Raw genomic sequence first — 12,883 nt, 5'->3', positions numbered from 1 at the left:
TGTTGAACCTGGATTAGAAAGCTGTTGGGCCATGAAGAACTGTTTATTGCCATTCTACCAGTGAACCTGTTGATAATTGGTAAACATTTGAGAGATTCTTTCAGAAGCATTTATGGGACCATCACAGGTCAACTGTTAAATGGGACAAGTGTGAAATCCAGTCAGATCATCACCATTAGAATTATATTACCTGTGCGCTGCTGCAAGTTAGGTTTTCAGTGCCTGTAAAAAGGACTCCAAAGCAGAGACATTTGCCAATCTACACATAAAGCATCTCAATCCCACAACATAAACCTGAGAAGAGATTCCTCCAGGCTTTCAATTTAATGATAAATATTAGGCACTAAAATGTCACATCTACCTGAGAATGGTACAACATCTGACTCCCTGTAAGATGTTGATCCTTCAAAATTCAACCCTCAGTTCTCCTTCTGATTTCAGTAAGAAGTGTAAGAGGGCTGCAGTGCTAGAGCTGGTCCCACCAAGGCTGCCTGCGACCTTTCCTCCTCTGATTCCTGCCTCTGAAACATTCTTCAGCTGCAGGTAGAAAGAGGGGCAGGGGTTTGGGAAGAAGCCATTCAAAAAGCACTGGGCAGTGGTGTTAACTGTGACAAGGCTCATAAGATTGGTGGAAGATAATACTGATAACCAGAAATGAGATTTTACTCTCCTCCAGCAAGAGCCAGGAAAAATTTCTTCAGATGTAAGTTATGATTCTCAGGCCTCCTCAGGGCACGCAATTAGCAGTAAAAAGTGCTTGAGCTTAAGAGAAAATGTGAAATAGTTGGCTATGTAGAAGTTTAATATGAATAATATTATCTGTACTCTGTAAAATTGGAGTGTTGTCAAAGTGCAATTTGAGATCTTCTGCAGGACTGAAGTCTCAAATAGCTCTAACTGACAGCTGGGAAGGCCCCTATAGGCTATGCTTACTTGCGTGGTGTTATAGACTTACGTAGTCCTGGGAAGTTCCATTGTATTGACTGGCCTTGGGAGAAAAGGTTGGCTTTACAGAGGACATCTCTTCAAATGATGAACCCCTCTGAGATTGGAGGCACTGAATTTAGTATCCCAAGGTATTAAGTTATCTTTAATTTAATAAAATATATTTTTTTAAATACTGGGATATTAACTACAGTTAATATCCCAAGGCTTACGGTTCAGAATTGGTGACCATTTGAGTCCCCTGAATTGTTAGTAACCATGATGTGGCTGCCTGTGATACTATAAATTACTGGTATAACCATATGTACTGATGTTTAAGCTGATATATCTGGAAGCTCACAGCTGTATGCTTTCTCAATGCCTTATGAAAACTCAAGTTTCACAAGAGAGCCCTCTGTAAGTCTATGGAACTAAATTCAGCTTATATCCAACCTGTCTTCTTTTAATTAACGATCTGTAAGCAGTTACTGAAACATTAGATTTTACTATAAATCCTTTTACATATATGTTTTCATTGTTACACAATAATGTTTGCATACACAATGTCTATCTTGCATTTTTTCCCTTCCTATTTTTCATTTTACATGGAAATGTTTGTGGCTGACAAGTAAAATAAATCCCATCTCAGAAGTGCTCTCATTCCAATAGTTTAAAGTCTAAAAGATTAGCTAAACTTTCATTGACTAGGCTAATAAAGTTCCTACATTCATTTTTACACTGTTTCTGTCCATCTGCCTATCTTTTTTAATGTAATAAGTTGCAGATTTTGATTTTTTAAAAATATAAATATTAAGAAAAGACCATTCTGATACCAGTACCTATCTTTCACAGAATTAAACCCACTTTAAATTCACCAAACCACTTATGCAGCACTAAGGGAAAAGTATACAAACATTTCCAATATTCAGGAAATACAGCCTTAATGCACTGCAGCAGTAAGAGCTGACCATGAACTCCCCTACATTTGTTTAGCTCTGAAATACTTAAAACATTTCTGGTCAAAGTTGATCTCTTTCAGTCCCACAGCTAGATCTAACAGCCTAGCTGTCCAGGGAACTCCCATGTATCCGTACTGTACCTAGTCACCTCTGTGCTTAAGACAAGTAGTATTGTTACTTAGGGGTTATTTTACCATTTTTTTAATAGGTGCCGTAAAAAGGTTGCAAAAATGAGTCCTCCTATAAAGTTGCCAACCCAAGAATGTTGAGAAACATTATGATAAATGGCTTTAGCAGAGGCTTCAGAGGTGGGTGGGGTAATCAGCTTCTATTTCGTCTCCTGATTAGCCCTTCGCTTCTGTGGAAGAAAACACCAGTAAGAAGTAAGACTCATAGTAAGGTGGGTTTTTTTGTAGTCTGTTAAAAACCCCCATGTATTTATATATATATGTGAGTACTATCTGCATATACTATATATGCATATACTGTGTAGGCTATAGTATATATATACACACACTATAAGCTTTCTCTTTCTCCTTCTCGCTAGTAATACATATGAGCAAAGCATCCTAGCATGTCTAGTGAAAATACCTCTACTGTTTGCAGGAGAAGAAGAAACCCCCTAGCTGGCAGCTGTGTTCACCACACACGCGGCCGAGCAGTTACCTGCTGTAGCCCAGCAGACGGTGATGAACACACGCGTTGTCTTTGTGATTTTAGATCACAAAACGTAACCTGGGAGAAAAGACAGACGGAATTCTGCACCTTGACAAAAGACATCTCCTCTCTGCTTCTCAAATGGCTGTTGGAAAACTAAGGACAATTCACTTTCTAAAGCGGTTGTGAAGATTAAAGAATGAGTGTGCTCAGGCACTTTGGGGATAGTTTTGACTAGTACATGTAATTTTATTAATATCTTTTCAGTGATAGAATGGTTCTTAAAAGAGGAGTGGGAGATTTGGGATTAACCTCTGAATTTTGTCAAACAAAATCAATAAAAAGGGGTTTTTTTGTGCATACTTTGGTGAGGCAGGGATTCCACCCTTGAAGTTGTTTCTCATTATATATCAATTTATGATACATCGAATTTGAACTTAAAACCCCCTGTAAAGGAACAGCCTGCTAACAAACAGTGTGGCTCTGGGTAAACTAAGTTGAGCGCTTGCATTCTGGGAAATTTTGCAAAGTGTTTATCTTCAGAAACAGCTTTAAAAAAATGCCCAAGGCTATCAAGCATGCTGGGCTCAGCAATAAGGAGAGGCATACAGACACATGCAGACTGACTTCGGTTCTCTAAACAGGAGAAGGAGACAAAAACACATTGAAACTTTGATCTCCACAGCAATGCAAGAAGCTTCCTTTCTGTATTGTATGTGAATTTATAAATAAGACTCATTATTGACTAAGGGAAGTTGATGCAATTCTCCAAGCAATGGGTCCAGAGATAAGAGTTTTGGCTACTCTATCATTTCTGCTGGGCCACTTACCTTCCCATTTTTGCAGCACGACTGCCTATTTACTGCGGCAGCAAGCCCTTGAAACAGTCAATTTTCTGGAGGCTTACGGAAAACACAGACTGCAGTATTTCCAAGCATTTGTAAGATGTGTCAGAGGTATGTGCACAATTAAAGAATTGTGTTTAAACAGAAAGTGGTTTTAATTCTAGAGAAAGTCAGAAAATGTTATTACTTTAAAATACAAAGAAAAGCTCCTTTCACCTCCCAGGCACCCCCTGACTCACAAGTAGTTTCACTGAAGGCTTCTGGCTTTTGAACCAATATCCTCTAGTCTTCAGAAAGAGATTACAGAGCAGAGAGTGACTTCAGCTGACACTGCAGCCATCTGGGATCTCCGCAGGATGGGAGGGACAGAACATACCTTCTCCTGGTTCCGGCGTGACAGCCTGCCCTGGACAAAGGGAGAAATTTGGCCTCGATCCCCATTTATAGCACATTAACAACGTTACATCCTGAAACCACGAAGGCACCCTGGTGCCTGGGGGAAAAAAAACCACAAACCTTAACAAACGCAGAACCCAAAGGCTTTGAAGTGACAACCCAGACACATACACATGCATACGTGTGTGTGTATATATTACACATACATATATATGTATTAAGAGTGACCAAAAATGTTGGCTTTTCAGCCTTATTTTTGAGCCAATTCATCATTTTTATGCCTGTAGCTGGCGGTATGCACAACTCCCTGCAAGAACTGAAACTAATATTTAAGAGGCTTTGTAATATGGGCTGAAGAGCACAACACACTGTTGGTCCGGAGCGAGCAAGCGGCGGAGCTGCTGGTGCTCAGCCAGGCAGGGATCAGCAGCAAGGCTGCAGACGGGGCCCAGCCAGCAGCGTGTAAGACACTGTGTCAAGGTGGAATATTGCACCCAAGGCCAGCTTTCAAAATTGTCTTAAAAATTTATGTAATGATTTTAATTGAATTTTTTAAAAAAGGAAAGCACTGTACCTTGGGAAGGAAATTTGTGAGGAAAATAATTTGGGTATAATTAGGCAAATATTTGCAACACATATTTCTAGGATATGTAGAAGAGATTATAAATTTCTTACCAGAGTACAGACACCAAAGAAATTATTTTATTTAACATGGCGCTCATATTCAGACTCTTGTATTTGTTGCTGCTGCCATCCTCACACCTCTCATCTCCTTATTCTAGGGGAAAAAAAAAATCTAATTACTGAAACATGCAGGCCCAAACCAGAAGCGATAAACAAAAAAATCAGTTTGATGCATTTCGCAAAAGATGAGCTCACACACCTTGGCTTTAGGAGCTGGTAGTGCTGCATGCCTACTCTCAATTAAACTGACTTCTTCTCTGATTAAACCTGTTCCACTAGTCCTGTTTATTTTTTTAATACAGTAAATTAAATGTTAATTAACTCTCTGAACTTCAGCTATATTCCTAACAACATGATAAAATATATACATGTACTTAATTTTTCCACTGTGTTTCCTCAGATGGAGGCTTTAAACAGATGCTGGCAAGAAAGAATTTTGTTTGTTTGGAAGATTCATTCAAATGTGGTCACCAAAACTGTACATCCTGCACATGACATTTGGGCCGGGTTCATGTCACATTTTTGGTATCTGCCACTGAAACTGCCCAATAGACTAGGACAAAAGAAAATATTTCTATAATCCAAACTAGCATAGATGCATCAAGTTGTGCATTTTAATAAATATTAGGGATAAGTATTAGAGCAGAGCTTCAATGTGTATGTGAGATCCTTCCTAAGCATTTTTCATCACTCAACTTCAAAAATTCTTGTTACAGAACACATCCACATAAAGTTAGTTTCATTAGAAGCAATTTCAAGTAAATTAATTGGAACCTTCAGGGCAGAATTTGCCTGTAGAAGCCTACGTCTTCCTCATTTCCATAAATCTTTCTTACTTTCCCTCGCTCCATTTTCAAGTTTATGTATCTATACTCTGGCCGTGACTTTGTACATGGCCCACCCATTTATAACACAACAAAACCAACTTGATCTCCAAGTTCTTGGTTATGCAGTGAGCAGTGAACACCTGGAACAGAGGAGCTGAAAGACAACATTGATATGAAAAGTTCCAGTAAGCCAGTACATGGAGACAGATAAGCAGCAAAGATAGCTGCAGACTTCAGAGCCTTCTCTTTTTCTCTCTCTCCCCCTCCATTTCTCCCCAGTTCTTTCATTTGCAAGGCAGGATGAGCTGAGCCCAAAACATGAGTTATGGGATGCAGGGGCTACTGTCAGACTTCTCATTTAATTAAAGGAGAAAGCATAATTAGTTTTCTAGCCTAAACTATAGATGGTTTCTAGCCTAAACTATGCTAAAAACTGAATCCGTGTTTCTGGCACTAGGCAGAATGCCAGTTTTCAGACACTTCTTTCTTATGCTAAATTTCATATGCAGTCATCCCTGGCTGTTAATGCAACAGTCATCTGTTCCTGTCGTGGATATATCCATAATTTTCAAGTTTCACATAGCAGTTGCAGGCATTCCCAAGCAATAAGCGGGTCAGTGTTCCAAAACGTATGACTCGGATACTTTAAAAAAAAAAAAATATTTCTGTTATGACCGTTTCCCACACAATGTTTATTTGTTCAGCGCTACTTAACCACACATGCACAAAAGGAAACTACATTTTGTTCTCAGAGAAAGCTAGCCTTGCCACAGACATCGGTACCTTGGCTCAGAGTCCCGGTAGGGCAATTCAGGCGGCTCACATGCTTTTCCCAGCCTGTGCAGGGCTGAGCAGTCCCAGAGAGCTTTGATGAGGTTTTTAAGACCAGAATTAGATAGATGTGCACACAACATGGCTGGCATTTTTGTGGGGATTCTGGTTTAGGATTCATCATTATTAAATACAAAAAAACAGAGATGCAGGTACCTGATATTGAACTGCATGAAATTGCTTCCCCTCTGCCAGGTCAGACGGTCTCGCTGCCGGAACAAGATGTTATATCACTTGGCCAGAAATGCACCTCAGCGATAACCTGCCCTGAAAGCACCCTCCCGTGCACAAAAACAAAGACACTTCCTGCTCCTACGTGCTTTGCATTTATGCCAACAAGAAACATGACTCACTCTATTTACTTGTAAAGTGCGTTTTCGCTCCAAAATTACTCCGGCTGACCTGGCCTGGATGGATCCCTCCCACTACGGCAGCCAGAGCCGCAGTGGTGCGCAAGCCTGCACACTGGAAGACCCGCAGATCTTATCAGTGCGTAAAAACAGGCTGTGCTGGACTCCTTTTCCTTTTTATTCTGCTTCACTAAGGTGAAGCTGGTGTTGTGTGGCTCAGGGGTTAGTCCTGTAAAGCATTGGCGTTACTCATCTCACACACACACCCCGATGGAAGCAAACGGCATGTGGCAGGAAGACCTCGCAGTGCAAAGGCGATTGGGGAACTGAGTTTGAAAAACACACCGCAATCTAAAAAATACCCAATTCGCACTCTTACTTCTCTGTTCCTTTCCGCTCTGCTATATATAAGAACATTACCCAGGGCACATTTCCCCCAGTTACGACCTTTGCCAGCATTGCACCAGCCTTTTGGTGAAGCTGTGGTGGCACAGGGCAGCCAGCTGCAAAGCCATTTCCTGGACTAGCTGAGTTCGGGCTCTGAGGAGGTGCAGCATCTGTTCTGTGTTCAACTAACACTTCAGCACTGAGACACTGCATGAGCTTTCTCCTGAGAGAGGGAGAAAAAAATAAAACCCAGACAGAGTCGCAGAGCAGCTAACCATGGCCAAAAAAGCCAGGGCTGCTTTCACAGGCTGAAGCAGATAGGCTTTAGGCAGGGCTAAACAGAAATCAGGAAAATCATCGCTGCGTCTTCCAGCCTTGCTTCAAAGCAGGAGTTTTAAAGCATTTTCAAGTTTGAAGGAGAGATTTTTTTTTTCTGTGCAAACAGAAGAGGATAAACCAGCATCAGCTGATACAAAAATATATTTTTCAAGTAGTCCGAGTGGCTCACATAGGCTTGAGTGGCAAAACTGTTCCTATTCAAGGTATCTGGAAACACAATGTTCCGGCCGCTAAAGCTGGTTTGTAGACAGCTGTTGAACCGGCCTCGCTCAGTCCCACCTTCCCCCTGCAGCCCTCAACTTTAAAAATGTCAAATTCATAAACGCACAAAATCTGGGAGGCTTCTTGTATTGCTTCAAAAGAAATCCTCAGGGAGAGGCCTTTCTCTAAATGCTTTCTTACCTGCCTATTTACATGTCAGTGAAGAAACTGTATAGGTCACCCAGACCGTGAACTCCACCAATCACACTGCTGCTCTCGTGTTCGCTTGAAATCAAGTTTTGCTTTCAAGTTCAAGATGAGAAGATATTCTCTTCCTGCACACAGCTGCCAACCGCTTCTTGAGCCTTCTCAAGTGCAGCACATTTCCTTCTCTGGGAGAGGGGAATTTCCACTTTTCAAAGCACAGGGTCCCTCCCTGCACCTCAGTCTATCCCCTGGTTACTGTACACAACCTCTCAGAAGACAAAAAAAATGCTAAATACTTTGGATCCTTTGGGTTTATTCGGTTCCTTTGTTTATTAACTGTGCGTGTCTAAACCTTCCTTTCCTCCCCAGAGCAGGCACAAGGAGTTCACATTAGCACTTAACTGCAGAAGGGAGACCAGCTTCTGGTTTGCTTCGCTCCTGACTCCCCCGTTATGAATAAATCAGCACCAGTGATTGTCGGTGACTTTTCTTTGCAAAATGAGAGCCCTGCTAGTCTTTTGAGACTTATGCCTACTTATCCTATTTCTTTTACTTTATTTTTATTAGCACAAGCTAATGAATGTGCCGGGCTGTTCTGTTTCGGCTTTGCAATACTTTCTTGCAATATTTTCATGCGCATGCAAATAGACAAGGTATCACAGCTCCTGCAGGGCCAGGGAGGAACTGAGTCATACACTTGGAGAGAAGTCTTCTTTAACTTGATAGTTAACAAATTATGCTGAGCAAATCAGAGATTACAGGCTTATAAACGTGTGAGAAACTGTGTTTATAAATACATAAGATATTTATAAATGCAAATGTATATAATTATATAGGCTGTATATTGCACATAACCCACAATATGTAATTAATATATAATTAATAGCATTACAATTACGCAAAATTATATAATTTATAATTATGGCATTTGTAATATAAAACCCCATTAATTATATATATGTAATATAAACACTTCGGAAATTTTATAATAAAATTTTAACTTGGTAAATCCAGCGATGAACTTTCTCTGCAATTCTGGAAAGTATTTTTTACTTGAAATCTACACAACACAGTTAAAATCTAGTTTGGAGCTTCAGCACATTGAACCTGTGAAAATTTTGCCTATAAGCAAGCGTCTCCAGAAGCAGCATGTCTGGGCCTTATTGTTTCGCTCCTCAGAAAGGAAAAGTATTGTACTGCGACCACCTTCAGCAGCTGCCCTAGGAAGGGCAATTTGGAGATATGGTCTTCAGGAGTCCTGCTCGTCACAGGAATTTCTCCCAAGCTGCTGCAATTTACCCAGTTTGAGTCTCAATTTGTCTCAGTGCAAGTGTAAAACAAAACACAAAAGGAAAAAACAAGAAAAAGAAAGAAAAAAAACCAGAAAAAATAGAAAGAAGAGAGAGAAAAAAAAGAAGAAAAAAGAAAAGCATATCAAGCTTTTAATTTTTAAGCAATTGTCTTTATTTTGTTACTTTGCGCGTTTCTTCCCACCTCTCTTTATCATGTTATAAAGCAGCTGAACTTGCCTAACATCTACACTAGTGGCAGAGGAGCAGAGCTGAGCTTTGATGTTGTGCTCTGGGTCAGTGTAGCTTCATGTGGGGAGGAAAACAAACCCTCAACACTTTCTGCTAACTAAATTTCATCCTCAGGGTGTAAGCACTTGGCTGCATGGTGCAGCAGGGGACATCAGGAGGAAAGAAGCAGCACCTAAAGTAACAAGGGGCTTTGGTTTGGGACTGTCCATTTGGGGCCTGGAAGCCTTACAAGTTAAAAGATTTTTTTTTTTTTAAATGCAAACTGTTACCTCTCAGTAGAAACACCATTTTTAGTGATGGTCTCACAGAAACCACTGACACCAATGTCAGGGGGAGCTACCTCTGGTCTTCACCTTTTGGTCTCAGGTGTTGGTTTACTGCTGGATCGAACAACTGGTGGGAAAAAATGGGGCAAGGCAGAGAGGAGAAATTCTACAGTGAATTCTACAGAAATTCTACATCTTTTGCACAAAATACAGCTAGTTTATTCACAGCTCTAGTACTCATACAGTCTATTTATTTGCTCTTTGGTGTATATGATACAGAACAAAACAATAACTTTAAAAATATTAGGGGTAAAATTAACAAATACACAGCATATTAAGGAAGAATCTTTTTGTGGGAACTAGAACAAGACCTTCACCTAAACCGATGGAAGCTGGAGTCATGCCTATCATGCTGTCAAGAAACACGGGAGCATTAACCATATCCGATAGGACACCAAGGCTGTGGACTACTTCACACCTCACTGGTATTACTTTAATTTCATGTTCCTTTGGAGTACATATTTCAACTGCTGTAGTTTATGCATGATTATTACTGAGCTGGATATCAACAGCCCCCTCATGTCTCTGTGTGCTTACACTGCAGCCCTGCCCTGGTGACTGGCTCCCTGTGGACATAGCTACTACAGGCTGAGGGCTTAATTTAGGGATGAACAGCCCACACAGTGTTCACAGTGTGGAAGAGAAAAACATACAGAAGTTATCCTGGTTTCTTCCCTTTCCTTCATTCAGCATCACTCCTCTCAGCTGTCTCATCCTTCTCTACTGAAGCCCTCTGGAAGGTGATGGGTGATGCAGAGCACTTGCACATACAGCCATCACATCTGCATGAGCACATCGCTGTGCTCCTTCCCAAAAGGACACCGGCTAGTGAGCAACAACAACCAAGTCCCCTCCACAGTTTTCAGCCCAACCAAACCCCAGGACCCTGCACGATCAGGTTGTTATGGGGCTTTTGCTAGACCAAGGGGAGCGGTATGCAAGGTCAAACTGTTGGCTCTGAGCTGGGGACTCACTGGGCACAGGGGAGGATGTCGGGATCCGGCTGGGCAGACACCTGCCCACTGCCACGGCCAGGTCTTCATCTCCCGTGCTTTCTGAGACCCCTTTAAAAATCTTTTAGGGAGGCAGAATAAAGAAGAACAATTCTTATGCCACAGTTTACTTCTCCCAGTATCTTGACAACCCCAGGAATTGTTCTGACTTAAAAAAAAAAAAAAAAGGCTTTGATTCAGTAGCTTGATAAATTATTTTTATCTAGTGCTTATACAAAGTTTCCTCTAAATTTTGTCTGGTGAAGCAGTAGCAGCAAATTCAGTCTGTTACAGCTTCAGTGGCCACTCCAACTCTCCACTCAAAGAGCTTTCATTACCAATGTTTGCAGGGAAATGTCTAGGACTGGATAGAAATACAAAATTCACTGACTGCAGAAGTTACCATTTATCTGAACCGGAGTTAGATGACTGCGTGTCATGCTTTTTGAACCTTGCATCTACCGCCCTCTCAATACACGTATTTCTTTTTTCTCTTCTTTGAGGAAGCCATCTGAAAGCCATCTCAAATGCAACTTCTGGCAGACAGACAGACATACAGGGGGATGATACTTGGTAAACCTGTTTTTTCACGTGCTACCTGAAAAATTATGCTTAATTCGCCGTGCACATCTAACAAGCTGATGACTACAGCACTGGCTTGAGTTGAGAAGGCTGCCCTGTGCCAGCGTTACTATTATATTATTACCTAAAGGGTTTTTTTCAGTGTTAAAGCAGCCACACTGTTTGCTCTTTTAAAATGTGTATCTTGGGACAAGAGACTGGCTCCAGGTGTTTTTGTGTCCAGCTCCAACACTCCACAACAGCCTGCACGTCGCACAAAGCAACAGGTTTCCAGAGGGGTGTGCAAGTGAGCTTCATTCTTCAGCTCACTCCCCTCATAAAAAAAAACCAGCTGAAACAGCATTTCACACGTATATGCACACAGCCAACCTGTAAACGTCAGGGCTGTGGAAAGGTTTTTGCACCGTTAGCAGCTCTCTCTGACAGCCTACCATGCAGCACTGAGGGAGTTCAAGGTAAATCATGCTTTTCTCAGAAAAAAAACCCAATGCAGGACACCTCCGCAGCAACCTCATATACAGAACCAGAGAGGATAATGCAAGGGACCATTTACCAGTACCTCTCATGCATGTTAGAGCATGCACTGTGAGCATGTGGTTTCTATTTTGAGGTGCTACAATTACAGCAGGGGAAAGAAAAGCAATCCGTGTAAGCTCTGACCTCTCGTGCTGGATATATCTTAAACACATCCCAATTAGCATGCTAATTATCTGTGAGAAAAATGGCCTGTAAAAAGCCTTCATCCCTGTCCTTTCCGGGGGCAGAGGGGAATAAATTTACTTCCCATCAGCATACTGTAAGATACAGGCAAAGTCTAGCATTCACTTTTTTTTTCCCTGTTTGCAGGTTTCTAACAGATTTTTCAATGGAAGCGCAAGCCACTGCTTTGGAGACGTAGGACTCTGAACAAAAGGCTTACGTTTCTTCATTCTCCTCTCCATTTTCCTTGGAGGCATTGGCAGATCACTGAAGGTGCACCGGCTAAGAGCAGCGCTCTGTTAGAGTGGCCTGAGCCGGCGACCACTGAGGCATAGCCCAGGGTACCCTCTGCACACTGGGATCCTGGTGGACGCCTGAGCTCACTTCCAAAGCCAGGAACCTGTGAGTGCCCCTCTATTCGATGCCAGCTGGGGTGACAGCCTCCGCACTGTGGTGGAGAGCCCACTTGGAGAACCAGGAAAGCTTTACTCACATAGTCCCTGGCTCCCCAGGGCACCCCATATACCTTTGTGTGATATGTACCTTTGCTAAACAGCTTTCCTGGGCAGTCTCGTGAAAAAAAACAGGGCTGCAAAACAGTGGGATGAGTACAGAGAGAGAGCATGAGAGTATGTGCATGCACGTGTGTGCGTGTGAGGGTCAGGGGTTGTGCAATCTTCCCCATGTTCAGCTGTGACCTTGTCCTGGCTTATTTAGATGTCATTTCTGGGCTCGTGCCCCCCCATCACAGTAAAATTGGGTGTAATTTCCTAGGTGTTGGCCTTAAACAGGCTGTGCAAAAGAAATCTTGAGGTTGAGGCACTTCTCATCCCTGCTCTTTCTCCCTCCCCACCCTTGTTCATGGGAAATAACTTACAGTGTAAAATCTTGATCTGACACTTCTCTGTGGTCTCTTCCTGGCCCATTTCATGACCTGTACCTGATGCTGCATAGAAGCCTCCAAGAGCAGAGACTGCGTTTGCTGTCACATTGCTGCCACAATGCTGATGTGTTATTAACTGTGTTATACTTCTGTAACATGAGTTTAATAAACTGAAATGCAAAAATATTTCTCTACCATTTACAAGAGTAATTTCAAGCTGTGGTAATAAAAGGCCTCAATTTTTTTTCTGTGA

General features: G+C 41.8%; 1 protein-coding gene and 1 long non-coding RNA gene across 3 annotated transcripts in view; one reads left to right on the top strand and one right to left on the bottom strand.

Moving 5' to 3' along the window:
- LOC142055676 (uncharacterized) overlaps positions 1-12,883 on the top strand; it is a 16,525-nt gene extending 3,642 nt beyond the window's left edge. Inside the window, exon 3 of the mRNA XM_075089796.1 lies at positions 11,895-12,883. Within this exon, the coding sequence (XP_074945897.1) occupies positions 11,895-11,954 (60 nt within the window). The 3' untranslated portion in view covers positions 11,955-12,883. The remainder of the gene's footprint in view (positions 1-11,894) is intronic.
- LOC142055183 (uncharacterized) lies at positions 1,412-6,585 on the bottom strand. Of its 2 annotated transcripts, XR_012659838.1 has the most exons (6): positions 6,477-6,585; positions 6,280-6,332; positions 4,457-4,559; positions 3,625-3,791; positions 2,550-2,618; positions 1,413-2,241 (listed from the first exon to the last, which is right to left on the bottom strand). It is a non-coding gene; the product is annotated as an uncharacterized LOC142055183 (long non-coding RNA). The 2 variants fall into 2 exon arrangements; XR_012659837.1 differs by lacking the exon at positions 2,550-2,618 and having other exon boundaries at positions 1,412-2,241; positions 6,477-6,572.

The sequence above is a fragment of the Phalacrocorax aristotelis genome, chromosome 3, assembly GCF_949628215.1.
Source record: "Phalacrocorax aristotelis chromosome 3, bGulAri2.1, whole genome shotgun sequence".
Lineage (NCBI taxonomy): Eukaryota > Metazoa > Chordata > Aves > Suliformes > Phalacrocoracidae > Phalacrocorax > Phalacrocorax aristotelis.
This window is presented reverse-complemented; position numbering and strand designations above follow the sequence as displayed.